General features: G+C 60.5%; 2 protein-coding genes across 2 annotated transcripts; one reads left to right on the forward strand and one right to left on the reverse strand.

Moving 5' to 3' along the window:
- Positions 1-1,727: 1,727 nt before the first annotated feature.
- Positions 1,728-12,085, forward strand: BESB_067740 (uncharacterized protein; the record flags this gene model as incomplete). The annotated part of the gene is made up of 7 exons (XM_029365167.1): positions 1,728-7,911; positions 8,158-8,241; positions 8,654-8,738; positions 8,950-9,025; positions 9,367-9,452; positions 9,884-11,313; positions 11,394-12,085. The coding sequence occupies 7 exons, from the start codon at positions 1,728-1,730 to the stop codon at positions 12,083-12,085; spliced, it is 8,637 nt and encodes a 2,878-aa protein (XP_029218750.1).
- Positions 12,086-13,952: 1,867 nt separating this feature from the next.
- On the reverse strand, positions 13,953-16,162 carry BESB_067750 (PAN/Apple domain-containing protein; the record flags this gene model as incomplete). Its single annotated transcript, XM_029365168.1, has 4 exons — positions 13,953-14,518; positions 14,871-15,353; positions 15,518-15,585; positions 16,050-16,162. The coding sequence occupies 4 exons, from the start codon at positions 16,160-16,162 to the stop codon at positions 13,953-13,955; spliced, it is 1,230 nt and encodes a 409-aa protein (XP_029218751.1).
- Positions 16,163-17,349: the final 1,187 nt, after the last annotated feature.

The following is a 17,349-nucleotide window of genomic DNA, read 5'->3' on the forward strand; positions in this document are numbered from 1 at the left end:
ATTTCGCCGCCGATGCCAGAGAACAGCCCAGAAGAAGACATGCTCGAACCGTCCAGCATCTTGACATCTCCTCCAGAGTCTCCTTCGGTTTACTTTTCGTTCTCGCTTCACATACGATAAAATGCAAACTTTTTCGGCATTGAACACGTTGTCGGAGGCCGAAAAAGCGCCCGCACACATGTGTAGGAATCGTCGCAGGCGATACGCTTGCAATCAGAGAGCAAATCAACCTACGCAGGCCGAGCATCTAAAGTGAATAAAAGGATTGACACACAGAGGAAAAGAGTGTTATTGCCTAGGGACTCGTAAATAGGTGTAGTTTAAACGAGAGTCACTTCAGTCCGCCGGCTGCACTCAGCAACTGTTGCATATGTCTCGCTGCATGTAGTCCTCGCACAACGGCCGCCAGCGCCGCTCCTTCGGGTCTTCTCTTTCCCTTCTCCGCGCTTTCCATCGCTTCTGCGGAAAGTGATCAGTCTACATAGACGAAGGAGAGGCTGGAAAGACGGGAAAAGGAAAGTCCGTGTGTGTGTCTCGCCGTCGTCTTTCGCGCAGCGCGCATGCAGGCGAAATTCAGCGAAGACACGCTGCGTGTATATACACCGGAGTGTTGCAGATGGGAGAGAAAGAAAAGCCTGTCAACGCCGCTGGCACTTGTTATCCATCTCCCAGCAGGCCCCCCTCGCTCCTTATTCTGTCTTGTGTGTAGCGTATCGCTCGAGGAAGATGCTTTTGCGGTTTTTTTCAAAAGAGGGCTTCAAGGAGTCTGGGCGACGCACAACCGGAGCGGATTGTAAGGGCAAACTGATCCCGGTCGGAGCCCGCGGTTTTCGTGAAGCTTCAGAAGCGAAGTGTACTTAGGCGTTTTTTGGCAAGGCAAAAAGCGCAGGAAGGGACCTCTCAGAAGGCAGCAGCGGATGATTCGAGGAGGCGGAGCTCAAGGCCGTTTGCGCGCCGCTGGCTTCTTTCTTGGTCTCGAGCCGACTGGCCATGGTTCTTTTCTTTATTCCTCTCATTCAGTTTTCGCAGCCAACTGCGACATTTTTCGCTTCCCTCCTCGTATGCGTTCAGCGATCCTTCCCCTGCATCTTCTTCTCAAACGCGGCGGGCGCAGGAAAGGCGCATTTTCCGCCGCTTCGGCTTCTCGTTTTCAGTTCGCGACCGTTGTGCCGTGCGTGTTGTTCAAGCCTCTCCCATCTCAACGTCCTTTTCTTTCGGAGTGTCCAGTTCTCTCTCAGGAAACGCGTCAGGGGGCTTTTCGCAGCGTCTTGCCTCCCTGAATCCCCCTGCGTGGCAGTTTCTGCTGCTGTGACCTTGTCTGAATCGTTCTTTCTCTGTTTTCTTCCGTCTCGCGAGTGAACCTCTCCACGCATCTTTGCAGCTTTCCTCCCCCTCTCGGTGCGCAAGCTGCAGTCGATGCGTAAATCCTCTGCAACTGGCTTCGCTCTTTTCGAAGAAGATTCTTTAGTCCGCCAGACGCGGTGTAGGCGGGGAAGACCGACCGAGCAAACACAGACGGCTCCTTCGCATTCTCCCTATGTGAGTTCCTTTCTGAATGTTCGTTTTCGTTACCTGCTCTCTCTCCTGCTCATCGTTATCCACGTCTCCCCGCTCTTTGTTTTCCTTGTCTTTCCTTTGTGCTTCCGCCCCTCTCTCTTTCGCGGTCTCCCGGTCTACTTCGCTCGGATTCGGCGATTTCTCTCTCCTTCTTCGACTCTGCGCTCGCCATGTGGCTCACGCGGGTGGTGGCGAACGTCCTAAGGGACGACACTGCGACGCCGACGAACAACACGGAGGCCTCGTACTCTTCGGAAGCTCTTTCGCCTTCGTCTCGAGAGTTCTCATCTCTCCCGCAGAAACCCTCTGCTGCGTTTCCCTGTCCTCTGCTTCCTCCGTCGTCCGCAGCGTCTCGCCCTCCGCCCTCTTCTCTTGGCGCGTATGTGCCTGCGACTCCGTTGGATGCGTCTCACTTCGCGTCCTCGGCGTGCCCTTCTTTCTCTGCGGGAGCTCCTCCTCCTGCGTTGGGCTCTGCAGCCCCGTACTGCCTCACAGGCCTCCCGCCGGCGGAGACTGTCTCCTTTCCGGCCGCGGCGGACTCCTCGCCCTCCGCCGCGTGGGGCGGAGACTTGTGTGACGACGAGGCGCTTCTGCGAGAGCTCCAGGCGGAGCGTCTTCATCCGTCACCAGTCGCGTCGCCTCCTGCTGTCTCTGCGTCCGCGCCTTCTTCTGCGGCTTCTTTTCCAGCTTCCTCGTTGGGACCTGCCCCTCTGCACCTCCCCGGGCTCGAGGGGCGGCCGCACACGGACGTGTCTCCGCGCAGCGTCCCGCAGCCGCGGGACGCTCCGTGGGGCTCGGGCCCTGCAGGCGCGTTCGCGGGCCTCGCGGGCGGGGCGAGTGGAGTCTCTTGTTTCTCCCATGCAGGCGGGTCGCCGCGCTTCAAATCAGAGACAGAAGAGCGCGAGTGGAGCGTGATTCACGAAGGAAGTGCACCTGCGGGTGTTATGGAGGGACCCCGCGCCGACTCAAGCGCGCAAGTCTCGCCGTCGCATCCGTTTGGCTACCGCGCCGCTTCGGCGTCTGTGGTCGCTTCTTCCGACTCTGTCTCTTCCAGACCTGGGCTCTGGGGAGTCCCCTCCGTGGCAGACGCGGGCGCCGCGCGGAATCCGCCAGCAAGAGAGGAGAAGGAAGATCTAGGCAAAGACGCCTGGGCCTTCGACGACGACTTTGATATCGAGTCTCCCCCCAGCGGCCTCGCAGTGCAGGGCCCAGCTCGCCCTCAGTCGCCTTCAGCTGCGAACTCACTCGCTGCGAGCCGTTCTAGCAGCGATGAGGCGGCCGCTCTGTCGAGTCCTCCTGCGCGTCCTCTTGATGCCGCGTTTGCTTTCAGCGGACCTTCTCCCCCACCTGCGTTGCTTCCGTCCGCGAAGGCGGCGTCGGCGGCCGCAGGTTGGGCGTGGGAGGAAGACGTCCTCGAGGTCGGCGAGCAGAGTCCGGAGGAAGGCGAAGAAGCCGACGAAGCCAAAGCTAGAGAACTTGAAACGGCGGCGGCGCGCGGGGGCTCGCAGGGCCCCTCCGCAGGCACGGAGCAGCAGCCGCGCTCGCCGGGTCGCGCCCCTTCCGCGGCGGCCTTCACGCACGAAGGAGACAGTCGGGGGGCGCAGCCCCCGTCGAGGGGCCCAGGGTCTCCGTCGCCTGCAGCCGCGTCTCGATTTTCGGCGGCGCCTCTATCTTCCGCAGCGGTAGCCGTGGCTCAGGGAGATGACGCGGCGTCATGCGTCGGGGGGCGCGAAGAGAGTCGCGGCAGCGCCGCGGGAGCCGCGCAGGGTCCTCCGTTAGAGGGTGGCAACGGGCAAGACGCAGCGGAAGGCGCGGGAGTCTCCCCTCCGCTGCCTCTGTGCGCTCGAATCTCTCCTCCCGCGTTAGGACGAGGAGAGGTGGAGCCTCGCGCCGCATGGAGTACGGATTTCGATGCGTTTATCGAATTCGGCGAGGGAGACAGTCTGCCAGCGGAGGCAGACGCGGCTCATCTCGCTGCGCCTCCTCTGGTGCATTCCCACGCACCTGGAGAGCCCGCTGTCTCCTCGGTAGCTCTAGCCCTGCCCGCTTCTTGTTCTCTGGCGGCGGGGCTCTCCTCTGCCTCCCAGGGCGCGTATACTTCTGTTGGGCCGCCGCTCTTCTCGTCTTCGCCTGCGTCTCTTCCTTATTCCGGCGCCGCGGACCCTGCTCCAGCTTCGTCGCTCTCTGCCGTGGATATCCATCCTTCCGCTTCCTCCCCTGCGGCGACGTCGTCTCTCGCAGGGTTTCCCTCGCCCCTGCCTTCCTCTTGCTCGCCAGCGTCTCCGCGGCGAACTTCTCCGTCGGGACAGTTTGCGGCCTTCGGGCGGGACGAAGCAGGTGCGGCTCTCTGGCGCGGAGAGTCGGCGGCGAAAACGCCTTGCGAAGAGGCAGCGAGAAGGCAAGAAGGCGGCGTCGTAGTAGATCTGGCGGTTCAGCTGGAGGCAGCTGAGGAGGAGCGGGCAGCAGCGAGCCGAGGCGAGGGGCTCCCAGGAGAGCGTGGAGTCGAAGGAGCGAGTCATGGTGAGGAGGAAGCAGACCAGAGAGTTGAAGAAGGAGGGAGGGGAGAGGAAGACACCCGCAGTGCGGGGTTAGAGGGCTCAGCCGGCTGGGACGTCGAGTTCGACTTCGAGGACGCGGAGAATTCCGACCTCTGTGAGAAGAACGAACAGGGCGGAGGGGGAGACGAAGACGCGAGAAACGAAGGCGAACCAGTGCCTTTCTCTCCTGTTGGAAGCGAAACTGAGAAAGAGGCGGAGGCGCCGTTGCCTGGCGGTGCAGAGGCGGCTGCGAGCGTCTGTCTGGGCGACGTGCCTCCGGCGACGATCGAGGCGCGACAGCAGGACGCGACAAGGGAGGAGGAAGGGAGGAGGCGCGGAGAAGAAGACCGACAGCCGGGCGCAGAAGAAGGGCAGCTCGCTGGAGGGGCTGCGGCCGCGCCTGGCTTCAGACAAGGACCTCTCGAAATTTCGTCTGCGTGGATCGTCGCCGTAGACCTCGAGGAAGCGCGCGCGGAGGAGCTCGCGGCCGGCGCAGGCGATCAGGCTTGGGACAGACGAGACGCAGGCGTCGCTCAAGAACGCGCCGCTCCGTCTCCGTCACCGCGGAGGGACGCGGCGCCCCTTCCTTGGGGCAACGACTTCGATCTCGAGGGTCGCGAAGGGAGACCAAGCCTCGAAGAGAGTCGCGAACCTTGCAGAGAAGAAGGGAGAGGACTTGACGGGGGAAACCTCGGCGCGTCTGCCTCTTCTAAAGCCGCGGAAGAGGTTGCGGGCGCGTGGGACGTCGACTTTGATCTCGAAGACATCCAGGCGAGCGAACGCGCCGACGAACGAGACACGGCTCCAGAGGGACACGCGCGCGGCGCGGACGTCGCTTCCTCGGCGGCCGAGCTCAGGGGGCTGCGAGGCGAAGCGGTCGAGGAGAACGAGAAGGGTGAGCAGGCGGCACCGCAACCGCAGGTTGGACTTTCCTCCTCTGGCGACGCGGACGGTGCTGCGACGTGGAACGATGACTTCGACATCGAGAGCGACAGCGCGGGGTTCGAGCAAGAAGCCTCCCGAGGGCCGGAAGACGCCAAGAAGGAGACAGGGGCTCAGAAGGCCGCAGCCGACGAGCCGAGCCAGGCCGCTGGCGGCGCCGGGACGTGGAGCGACGACTTTGACATCGAAGAAAACGGACGCGCGGAAGCCCTCGCGGCGCCAGAGGGCGAAGATCTCCACGCCTTCGCAGTCGCGCCTTCGTGGGGCGTTGAGTTCGACCTAGAGCCGCCGCACGAAGAATGCGGGGGGCGCCGAAGCGCCGGCGCCGAAGCGCAGCCAGAAGACCTGGGGGGGGACGCGCGAGAGTCCGCAGAGAGAGAAGAATTGTATCCTGCGCCAGCTGCGCAGCGCGGAGACCTCCACCTTTCTGCCTGGGGGGACGAATTCGAGCTGGACTCCCCCCGACGCGAAGAGGAGAGCGACGAGCTGCAGCACGCGGCGCCAGGCCGAGAGCGAGGCGCGGCGACGAGCGATCACTCTGCGGACGAAAAGAGAGGAGAAAACGTGGATGAGCAGGCTGCATGCGATTCTACAAAAGGCGAGAGGTACGCCAACGATGGCTGCAGCGACCTCGAGGGAGGCGAGGGAGGAGGCGCGCGGGACGAGGCCGCGGAGGCGCAGGCCGAATCGGCGGCGCCTCGCACCTCGATTCTCTTCGCTTCTGCCTCCTCGCCTACGAGCCGCACAGGGTGGGGTAAGCAGAGCGGAGAGCCGGAGGGGGACGGAGTGGAAGAAAGAGAGGAAGAGTTGCAAGTTTCGGGTCTCGAAGGAGAGCGGCACGAGCCGCAGCGTCCCTTTGCCCAGCCGGACGAGTCGAGTCCCCGGGAGGAAGAGGAAGGCGAGGCAGAAGAAGAAAACGCGCAGAAGGAAGAAGAAAGAAAAGACAAAGAACGAAGAAAAGAAGAAGAACGAGAAGAGGAACGACAGGAAGAGAGCGAGGGAGCGTGGCGTCCCGCCAGCGGCGAGGATGGCGGCGCCCAGCGCGACGCCTGTGCGTTTTTAGGCGAAAAGACCAAACCTCAGCGACGCGTCGTGCCTGACAACCTTTTCGATGAAAATGTTTCCCCGAGTGTTCCGTGGAACGCCGGGCAAGGTGCGTCTACGCGGATCTCTCAGCCGCCGGGCTCTACGAACGCAGCTGCGTCTCCTTCTCCACAGAACGCTTCCCTCGCTGCAACAGAGAGCGTCGCATCGTCCTCCGCATCTGCTACCCTTTCGTTCTTCTCTGCTTCCTCCTCGTTGGCTGATCCTCCGCTCTCGCTGCCGTCGTCCTACGAGGCAAACGACGGCCGGCGTCTCAGATCATCCGGCAGCGTGCAGAAAGAAAGAGAGAGAGACGTGTCTCGGTTGTTTGCTGCGGACGACTCGCTCGTTGCCTTCGGTGGAGGGAGCGCTCTATCTCCCCTCGGTGAGACAGCCTCTCCGGTTTCTCATGGATTTTCTGCGGCTGCAGCGCCTGTGCAGCTGCTGCCTGCGCGCTCGCCTGAGGAAGTTCAGGACGTCTCTCTTTCTCCCGCGTCTCGCGGCCTGGCGATCACGGCGCACTTTCTGCCTGCGGGCACCATCCCGCTCGGTGAACTGCAAATGCGCGAGGAAGGCCGTGAAAAACAGCGCCAGGAAGAAGAGGAGAAAGAGATACAGAAGCAAGACGAAGAAAATGAGGAAAGAGAGCGGCAGCGGCGCGAGGAAGAGGAGAGAGAGAGAAGGAGGCGGGAGGAGGAAGAGAGGGAACGAGAACGACAGGAGGAAGAAGAGATGGAGAGAAGGAGGCGGGAGGAGGGAGAGAGGGAACGAGAACGACAGGAGGAAGAAGAGATGGAGAGAAGGAGGCGGGAGGAGGAAGAGATTGAACGAGAACGACAGGAGGAAGAAGAGATGGAGAGAAGGAGGCGGGAGGAGGGAGAGAGGGAACGAGAACGACAGGAGGAAGAAGAGATGGAGAGAAGGAGGCGGGAGGAGGAAGAGAGGGAACGAGAACGACAGGAGGAAGAAGAGATGGAGAGAAGGAGGCGGGAGGAGGAAGAGATTGAACGAGAACGACAGGAGGAAGAAGAGATGGAGAGAAGGAGGCGGGAGGAGGAAGAGAGAGAGCGGCAGAGACAACTTGATGAAGACCGAGAGCAGCGCGAAAGTTCTTTTCTTGAGAGAGAAGAATCCCTGAAGGCGGAGATCCTTGTTCTTCAGCGGCGGCAGGAGGAGTTCCGTGAGGCGTGGGCGAGGGAGCGCGAAGAAAGCGAGAGGCGTGTGGCTGCCGACTGCGAGCGGAAGATCCACGCGTTGAGAGAGCAAAACGCGCGATCTTTGAGGCAGGAGCTGTCTGTTCAGAGAGAGCAGTTTGACACGGAGAAAGCGGGACTCCAAGCCCAGCTCGCGCAGCTCACGGCGGAGGTTTCGAGTCTCCGAAATCGCCTTCTCGCAGCAGAGAGGGAACGCGACGAGGCGAGTAGGCTCCTCAGCTCGCTGAACAGCGAGAGGGAGACGCGGGAAGAAGAAGAGCGCGCGCGTGAGCGGCGCGCGTCCGAACGGAGAGAAGAACTTCGCAGGAGCCGTGACGAACTCTTCGCAGTCCTCGCGCGCGATCGAGAAGCGATGCAAAGCGCCCTCGCGTCCGCGCTCGCCAACCTGGAGGCCGACACAGCGAGCTGGCGGGCGGTCTGGGAAGCGCAGATGAAGGAACAGTGGAGACTCGAGAGACGAAGAGATGAAGAAGCGATCCTCAACAAAGAGCGCACACTCACTGAGCTGCGAGAAGAACTTGAGAGGCTCAAAAGGGCCAGCGGTGACCAGGTGGCTCTGTGCGTCAGAGAGAAAGCAGGTACGCCGAGGCGAGAGAAGCATTTTCTTCGCGAGCTAACGCCCAAATTGCGGCGGCACTGAGGCATAAGGTGGCATGATGCGTTCACCGCGCGATCTCGTTATCCACGTTTATCCATAGATATGCCTCCCTGCGTATGTGTACCTGTTTGTGACTGTGTGGAGTGTTCATGGGATCGCCCAGTCGCTTCATGGGGCTGCCTTGCGGATGAGAGTTCTGCGCGTGTGTGTCGAGTTGGCTTTCCAGCGGAGCTGCAGAGCGAGCGGGAGGAGCGCATGCGCCTAGCCAGGCAGCTGAAGGAAATTCTGCGCGTCCACGCGCGACTCAAAGGTGAGAAGGCTGTTACGAAAAGATCTCGATTTTCGCATCGAAGCGCGCCTTCACACCCTCCGCGCGGCGCCGCCAGGCGGCCGCCAGTTTCCTTCAGTCTCTTCTCTCGCCAAGTGACGAGTATCTCACTCAATCAGTATCTTCGGTTTCAGGCAGGGGCGGGAATTGGTTTGTCTGATGCGCGTCTGCACTTCCGTGAACTGTTTTCTCCTCGCACGTGACTCTCCATTTAGGTGGAAGGCGCCCTCTTCACGCAAGGGCCTTCCCCGCCCCGCCTGGCTGGTCGGCTTTGCATGTACTGATATCTCCGACAGAAGTCTGAGCATTTAAGTATTTCAGCGTATGCGTGTGCTGCATTTAGTTGTACGTATAACTGCATATGTGTGTGTGATATGTGTGTCTGGTGACTCAGCAGGCGGGGGAGAAGACGAAGAGCCGCCGCGCACCCCGGAGGCGATCGAGGCGAGTTTCTTCGCGGCGGAGCTCCAGCGGTGCAGGTACGTCGGGCGGGAAAAGGCCCGCAAAAAAGGAGGCGCTGTAAAAAAGCTGAAAAAAATTGTACGCCGGAGGCGGCAAATGGCGGTAACGCGGAGAGCTCTTCGCAAAGAGGACGAGGAGGTGCTTGGGCAGGGCGTACGTGAAGAAAGGAATGTCAAAATGGGAAGAGAAGGGGACACATAAATCGGCGTGGCTGTCTTTTGTCTACAGAGACATGGCGGAACTTTGGACCGAGGAGAAAGAAGAGCTTCTTCGGCGTCAGCAAGAACGGGAACGGCAGTTCGCGGTACGTTCTCGATCTCTCCTCTCTCTTCGTGATTCCTCTCTGAGATGCGCTCTGCGGTCTACCTCACGGTGGCGGCTCGTAGATGTCGTCTTCGATCTCGAGTCCTATGTCTCAGCGTCGGTCCTTCGCGACTCTGCTTTTCCGCTCCCCAGTGGCCCTGTGAGGACCCGTTTGTCCCTCTACCGCACTTGCGTTCGCGAGCATTCCTACGGCTCGCGTTGCGAGCGAACTGTAGTCGCGTTTTCTTGCGTCAGCGAGGTGCTTCTTGATGGAAGGCGGTAGGCAGACGCCGCTGGCGAGCGCGCCACAGAACGTTCGTCGAGTGTCTCTGTTCTTCCCAGGAGGAGGTTAAGTGTCTGCAGGCTGCGGGAGCTCAGGACCGCGCGGACTGCGAGAGGCTCCTCGCCGTCAACGGCGACTTGGCACGGTAGGTGCTTCGTCTTCTCCTCTTCTCGCTCTCTTTCTTGTGTTTTTTTCTTTCTCTCTTCTCCCTCTGTCATCTCCGCTCCGGTGGGCGTCGTTTCCTCAGGGAGCTATGGGACACGTTTTTGAAGCGGCCTCTGCGTTTGCGCGGTCTCTTCACTCGCAGGTCTCTGTTGCGTTGTGTCCCGCCTGCATTTCTTTTTTTCTATTTCCGCCGTCGCTTACTGATGTTCTTGCGTGTTTTGTCTTCTTCAGTACCGTCAATTTTCTGTTTATCATGTGTCTGTGCCCGCTGGGAGGCGGCGTGTCTCCTCCCTCTCTCTTCAGCGGTTTGGCCGCTTTGTGGGACTGCGACTCGTTGCTTGTCTCCTCCGTCGCGGGATGTGTCTCTTTTTCTTACTCGCTCTGCGTGTCTGTCTCCGCGTCCCTTCGCAGAGAGCTGCAGGAGCTTCGCCACGACGTTGCGCGACTCGAAAGGGCGGACGCCGAGGTGGAGGCCCGCGAGGGCCTGAAGCGGGAAGAGGAGAACGCGCAGCTTCGGCGGCGGGTTGTCGAGTTGGAGTGTGAATTGCGACAGAGAGATAGCGAAAACACCCACTTGCGCATGCAGTTTCGGCTTCTCCAAGACGCGGAAGAGACTCCCGCGCCGTTCGCCTTCTCCGACCGTGTGCCGCTTGCGGCCTCTCCGCGGGCCGGTTCCTCGTTGCCGCAACGTCCGTACTGCAGCGAATCTCGCGCAAGTGCTGCGGAATTTTTCTCACATTCCTCTGCTCGAGTTGACTCTCTTCCGGCGCATTCCGCCCCCTCCAGAGCCTGGTCGGGAGGCCGTTGTCCGCGAGAAACTCCGTTGGAAGCTGCGCGGATGCGCGAGCAGGGGCACGCGCCGCCCGCCGGCCCCCTGTCTCCACCCGTCCCCGCACCACAGGGGACGTCTCCGAATCGGGAGGAGACACTTGTGGGCTTTGGGGGGTCGAGGGCCCAGGGCGAGTTGGGGGCGGAGAGACGCGCGTTCGCTGTCCCATCTCTGCAGGATAGGGTCACGCAAGAGCCGGTCGGTCTGCGGCACCACACCAGCGAGGCAGAGAGTCTGCGACCCGCGTTGTCAGCCGTCAGCGTCGCCTCCGCTGCAGCTACCGTCGCCACTTCGCTGGCGCGTTCGGCCTTTACGAGCGCATTCTTTGGAGGCGGCGGAGGGACGCGGTCGGGATCTGGCGGGCTGGCGGAGCTCCAGGCGCACCTGAGGGCGCAGCGCGAGCGAGAAGAGAAGGCGCGAATGGGCCGTGCAAGCAGCGAAAGAGCGAGGCTGGAGCGAGCGCAGGCACTCCAGGCGACGGAGGGTCAGGCCCCACAGCGGCAGTCACAAAAAACGGCGTGGGAGGACGACGACGAAGACTGGTTTGCTGAAGGCAGCGACGAGGACGCGCGCCCCAGTGTGGAGGCGCAAGTCACAGATCCATTCTCCAGTACGACAGGGTCCTTGGAGCCCACGCACGCCTCTCTACCGCCGTTGGCGGCCCAGAGTCCCCCGGTCGCGCCCTTCGATGTGTCTGCCCGACGTGGAGCGGGTTCGCCTCGTCCAGCGGCGGCCTTGCGTCCCAGAGGTACGTTTTGTGGGGCCGCTGACGGCCCGCAAGGCGAAGCCTCTCCAGCCACACAGGCCTGGGACGCGTGGCGAGTGGCTGATGACGATTTCGATTTCTCGGATGACGAGAAGGCGACGCAAGAGAAGGCAGCGCTGGTGGAGCCGACGCTGGCTGTCTCGTCGCCTCGTCCCCCTTCGTCTGGGATTAACTCGTCCGCGGTGCCGCAGCGGCCGCCTGAATCGCCTTTCGGCGTCTCCTCTGTGAACTCAGGAGGCGCCGCAGGTCAGGTGGCCGCGGAGGGACACCTGTGTCCTGCGACTGGGCTCGTTGTCCCCCTGTGGGTACGCCCCCGCCCTTCTCAGCCCCAGTTCTCGACCGCCAGAGGGGTTCGGGCGCTGGCGCCGGCAGCAGTGCCCTTCCTGGCGAGCTGAGCGCGCGTCTAGGCGCAGCGGGCGCCTGCAGCACGGCAAACTCTTTCAAGGGGCGTCTTCTGGAGCCGCACAGGCCGGCGCTCTCGTCGGGAGCTCAGCCTGTCATGTCAGAGCCGGAAGGAAATCTAGCTTTCTCCCGTTCGACTGTCTCAGAAGGCTCCTCTCCGCCAGCTGCCGCCCCCGCTCGTCCAGTGCATGCATCCGACGCGGTGATACACGCCTCGGCAAGCGAATCGGCGCTGAGTGGCTCCGCGGGAGTCTTTTCTGCGTCGCCAGCGGATCTGTGGGGAGGCAGCGCGCGGCCTCCTGCGGGAAACGCTCTGGCGAATCCGCCGCGCAGCGAGGGAGAGCCCAGTGGTCACGCCTCGCAGGCGGTCGCTAGCGGGCCTCGTGTGTCTCCGCAGGGGGTGGCGTCACAGGTGCCCAGCCTCCAAGTCGCGGCTCCACCTGCGTCGGCCGGTCTCCACGGGGCGGGGCGGAGCGCGGCGGGACCCGCGGGCGCTTCTCACCCGCAGCGGCGTCTCGTCATCGGCAGCCAGGGCGGGCTGCGCGGCGGCGCGTCGCCTGAGAGGGACGAGACGCCGGCGCAAGAAATCGACCTCGAAGACTTCCTCAACAGCTAAGCACTGGAAGCAGAAAAAACCAGACGTACGCCCCAGACCATGTGCCTCACGAGAGGCCTCAGGAGAATCGCGAGCGCGAAGGCACGCCCTCGCGGGAGCAGTTTGAAATCGCTGAAGCGCGTGTGTTTCGTTCGTTGCGGCAGTCCGCCAACGTCCCGAGGCGTCACGGGAGGAGGAAGGCGCAGATTTTTTACGTGTACCTGGCGCGGATTGCTCGCAGATTTCCACGAGTGCTTCGCCTGCGAATGCTCAGTGTGCTCTGGTCCCCCCATGTGTGCGCATCCAAGCATAGGTTTGTATGTGTTTGTCCTTCGGTAGGGGCATCTGCGTGGAGGTACGAATGGGGATTCCGCCGTGCTTAGGGGGGCGAATGGCTGATACAGCTGTACTCGTGGGCGCCGCGCTTCTCGTTTTCGTGCTTGATGGCGCCGCGTCGGCACCGCACAGCCTCAGACTTTGCTGGATTCTGTCCGCGCACGTAGACAGACCTATTTCTATTTTGGAGCATGTAGACGCCGCAGCGTATTCGTATGTGAAGACGATCTTTTCGTGCGTCTCGCTGTCGCGCCTCATGTGACAGAGTGCGCAGTTCGCAACTGACTGCGGCCGCCACGTGCGGCGCATCGGGGCCCGCGTTCAGAGAAGGCCAGAAGGATGATCTCCCTTGAGAGTTCGATGAAGGCGCGTGCGCGGCCTCAACAACTCACACACGACTGGTCTTTCGGTCCATGAAGAGTCGAGACCCTTTCCGGTGAGTGTAGGAGCGTACGTTGCGGTGGAAGTGTAGCGTGCAGCTGTCTTTCTACGAGAGAGGGAGTGGGCATTTCGAAGAATAGCCCACGCCGTCCCTCTATCCTCCTGGCACGCACAGGTAGCCTCGTTGAGGATGGCCTTCCTTGCTCAGCGAGCCGCATCCCCGCGTTTCGCGAGGCGCGTGAACGCCGCCCGTCCGCGTCGCATCCCACAGGCGAGTTTGAGCCGAAATCCGTATCGCTTTAGACGCGGTAGCGCATCTCATCTGCGGGGCCGTGCGGTGGTGAAGCGTCTGCGGCTCACTCGATACAGCCTGAGAAGACTCGCCGCCACGTCGTAGGCGTGACTCACGGCAGCATGCAAAGCCGAAAAGCGGGGAGAGACTCCGCAGTTTTCTCAAAGGTCGGCGGAACTGCGCGGCCAACTACGGAGCCTCTTTACCAGGGTGCAACGCTAGGAGGACGGACAACGGCTGCGGAGGTGTGCTGCTGACTTGAAGTACGGGTTGGCAGCGCTTGAATAAATTTCAGTTCGAAGTGGAGTCCACAGGGGCAACGATAGACAAACGGTGGCGGATCCTCGGCATGGGCATACAGCTATTTCTGAGGGTCTTGTCCGTACTGTCAGCTTCACGTCGGGGACACAGAGTCCAGATGGAGGGTTGAATCTGTCTGGGAAGATGGTAAAACCTGGCACGGCTGACACGTAGCTCTGGCATTGCCGTCTAGTGCACGGGGGCACAGCGACTGGAGAAAAACATTCTGGCAAACTCAAAGCTACGTGCTACAAGTCTTGGGATGCTTTTACGAATCGCAACTACGAGACGTCCGAAGGACGCCAGTCTGTCAACGCATCTGAATCTAAATTATGATCCGCCAGCCTGGTACGCTTGCGCGATTCCAGGTGCCCGCGTCCCTACTTAGAGTAAGGAGCGCTAGGGCTGTGGGTTTTCGTCCTCGCTCTCGCGGCCTCACCACGCCGCGGGCGTGGGTACAGCCCGAGTAGACGAGGGAAAGAGACTTAAAGGACAGAGAGTTTCGAGGAAAAACAAATTGGAGATCTGACTTGGGTTACAGCCCATAGACGCAGAAAAATGCTAGAGTGGGTTTCGAACCTACACTCCGGGGCAGGGGCACTCCTGCGGCCCAGAGATCAGGTGGCTTGTGGTATGGTCCTTGGTCCAGTTGTGAAGTGCGCCGCCACCCTTTAAGTAGCAAACTTTGCTTTCGGTATCGAAGGTGAAGTAGACGCAGCCGTCTCGCGTCTTGCACCGGTGCTGGCAGTCTTGAACGTAGAGCAAATCGTCGGCATCAACGGCTTCCAAGTCGTGACCAGCGTAGTCCACGCCGATCTCGTAGCAGGGGGGAGGGTTGTGTAGGTAGAACGCGGGGTACATGAACGGACTGCGAGACAGAGAAGCAAGTCGCAAGTCTCGGTCCATAGGGCAGAACTTGGAACCCGAAACAAGCGACTGCGTTGTTTCGTCGTCGCGGCGCCACGCCTCCAGCGCTGTCGGCCCTTTCAGGTAGCAGTTGTTCCAGTTGGATACCCACGTCCAGAAGAAGCAGTTTTTGTCCTTGATACACAAGTCGCGGCAGTGCTCGGAGCTGACAATGTTCTTCGTCTCCACGCGGCGAATATCATGCCCGTAGTAGTCCGTCCCGATTTCCGTGCACAAGCCTGAAAGCACATAGTGGCAGAATTCCCCGCAGAATGTGTACCCTTCTGCTGTATTCTACACATTGACTCGAAAGACTGGAAAACCAAGGGCCCCCCGATGCCATGCACTGACGCACAGCTGTTCCAATGCGGAGGGGGGGTGCTGCTTTCGGCCGGCGCCATTGGCATCGCAGCGGTCTTACATGCAAAACAGAGTAGCCTTTTGCCCAAGCACGGTGTTTCCACAAGCGGTGTCTATCATGGGACACTTCCTGTAACGGCCACGGGTCCGCATGCTCACGGGCACAATCAAGTTGCACGTAGGGGTGCAACTTCGTCCAGCGGATGTCATTTTCCGGTGTCGCGGACTTACCGCAGCTCTTCATCCCCGAGATTTTTCCGATGGTTTCGAACGACCGGCGCCAGCCTTGAAGCGCATTGACACTCTTCACTTCACACGTCCGCGCATCCGCAGTCCACGTCCAGTAGCGGCAGCCTTCCACCTCGATGCAAAGGCGGTGGCAGTCGAGAGCGCTCACGACATTCGGAAGCGGATTTTTGGTGACTTCGTGTCCCTCGTAGGCGACGTCAACTTCGTAGCACCTCGGCGGGAATGGCATCATACACCATTTGGGTCCGCTGATTTTGTTCCGCGTGTCGTAGTTTTTCTGCCTGCTGAAGAGGGCCGTCGCGTCCTTCAGGTAGCAGTTCCGGGTAGCGGACTCCCAAGTCCAGTGAAAGCACTCATTGTAGCGCACGCAAAGGTTTTGGCACTGTGCTGGCGTGGGAACATGCCCGCCTTCGATCGCCAGAACTGTGTGGTCTACGTATTCCACGTCGGGCTCATAGCAAATCTCTGTGAGCAGCGGGAGCCACAAAAACGGAGGATATGAACCTCAGCTGGAGAGTGCTTCTCGCTGAAAATAGTGCGCTCGCTTATCCGGGCCCTGAATAATCGGCAAGCGCAGGGAAGCAAATTCTCGAGCGGCGCTATATCTGAACAAACGGCACGAAACCTACGTTGCTCGGCGTTATTTCCAACATATGGAGTCATGTCCATATCTGGGCGATGCAGTTCCACGCCCTCCCTGCAAACAGACATCCACGCGGGACGGCGGACGACGTCGACAACTTCGAGTCATTCCGTGAACGATATATGAGGCTGATAGAGACACTCGCCGTGCTACGAGAATGGCGTTGCCCGCTTTGTCAGGCCGTGGCTGGCTCCAGGGCCCCCGCCGCTCAAGGTGCGTTCAGTCCGTCCCTCTATAGCCTGCTTATCAGAGTTTAAATGCAGCTCAGACAGAGTGTTAACAACTGAAGTTGGACAGAAAAAACGACCTCTTTTGTGTGTCGCACAAGCGCTAGAGTGCTCAGTGCTCTGCGCCAGGCGGGGGAGACGAGACGGCTGCGGAGGGCGACGGCGCCGTGTAAGGCCTTCACGCCGCCCAACCGTCACTCGCATCCTGATAATGAGAGCGCATTGGAGACTTCACAAGGAAGGCGTTGGCTTCTGTTTCAGGAAAGGCAAAGACAAGCTCAAAGTGCTTACGAGTAGATGTGCGCCTCGCTTTCCACCGGATGCCACAGCAGAGCCGATCCCGCGAGGGCGACCGCCGCGCAAACGGCCCTCCTCCGCCAGGCTGGATTCCGTCGGTGTGCCATTGCGCAGTCACCGCGGACGGAGAGGAAACGAATAACGAGACAAAGCAGAACGGAAACAGCACCGAAAACCCTTAAACTCATAGAGCGAGCACAGAAATACACAATCTGCCCGGCGCCGCGTATCCTCGCCGCCGCCGTTCTGCGTTGCACCTGTCTGTGCGCGGAGATCTGCTGTCGCAGCCGTCCAGATGTGATCCGCCTGCGACTTTCTAACCGCGGTCACGCATCTTTTTGGGAGCGACCTTAGCGCAAGGCTTGGCAAAGGGGGGTGGGGGGGCGGCCGAGCCCAGCTGCAAAAGAAAACTGGGTGGGAGACTGGAGGAATGGAGCCTTCCGGCATTCTCGGCGTCGTCCCCAGTCTAAAGGCGTTCTGTACTTCCGCAGCAGAGCGAATCTGTCTCGATCTTCTGGCGCTCTTTTCGAAAGATGCCTTCGCACAAAGTGATTTTTTGGGCGGTATCCAGTTCTTACCACGCGTGCGGAAAGAAAAGAAACGAGATCTGAGCAATTTTCCGCCCTGCCGTGTGGCTTGGAGGGCCCAAGTTCGACGACAAATCCGGACTGATGCCGGCAGGATATGCGTTTCCAGCAGGGGAAGCGAGTCAAATTGGCAGCCTCACACACACACAGATAGATCGTCGTTCTGCGCCATCCGTCATTCGTGAGATGCAAGCAGCGTTGTCTCTCTGGTTTATGCGAAGCGAGCGACATGGGCTCCATGGAACACTGAATAAATATGGATTGTCTCCCTCAGACTTCGCCATCACACACACCTTGCGCTGGAAGACATCTCTGGAGGCCCGCTGATCGTCCGCAGCTACTGAGAAGCGAAGCACACTGGTGAAGACACCAACCTCCGCGCATTCCCCAGGCTTCAGCGTCTGCTCAGACGCTCGAACCAGCGTTCTCGACGAGCAGCACCATTATTGTGCTGTACCACGATAAATCTAGGCCCGTAATTCGGAGAATGTGCGGTAGGAAGAAGCGAAACACCAATAAGATACTCATCTATCCTGGAATTTCGCGTATCCCAAGGTCATGGCAGGCCACCAGGCGGTTCGTGTTGCTTTCTGCTAGTGTGCTGACAGCCAGTGAGCATACTTCTCGAATTTCGATCTACACGATATATTTTCTAGAGTATCCGCCCGAGTTTTGACCAAAGGGGTTGGATTAGCGTTTTGCCTTGT

The sequence above is a fragment of the Besnoitia besnoiti genome, chromosome VI (assembly GCF_002563875.1).
Source record: "Besnoitia besnoiti strain Bb-Ger1 chromosome VI, whole genome shotgun sequence".
Taxonomy (NCBI): Eukaryota; Apicomplexa; class Conoidasida; order Eucoccidiorida; family Sarcocystidae; genus Besnoitia; species Besnoitia besnoiti.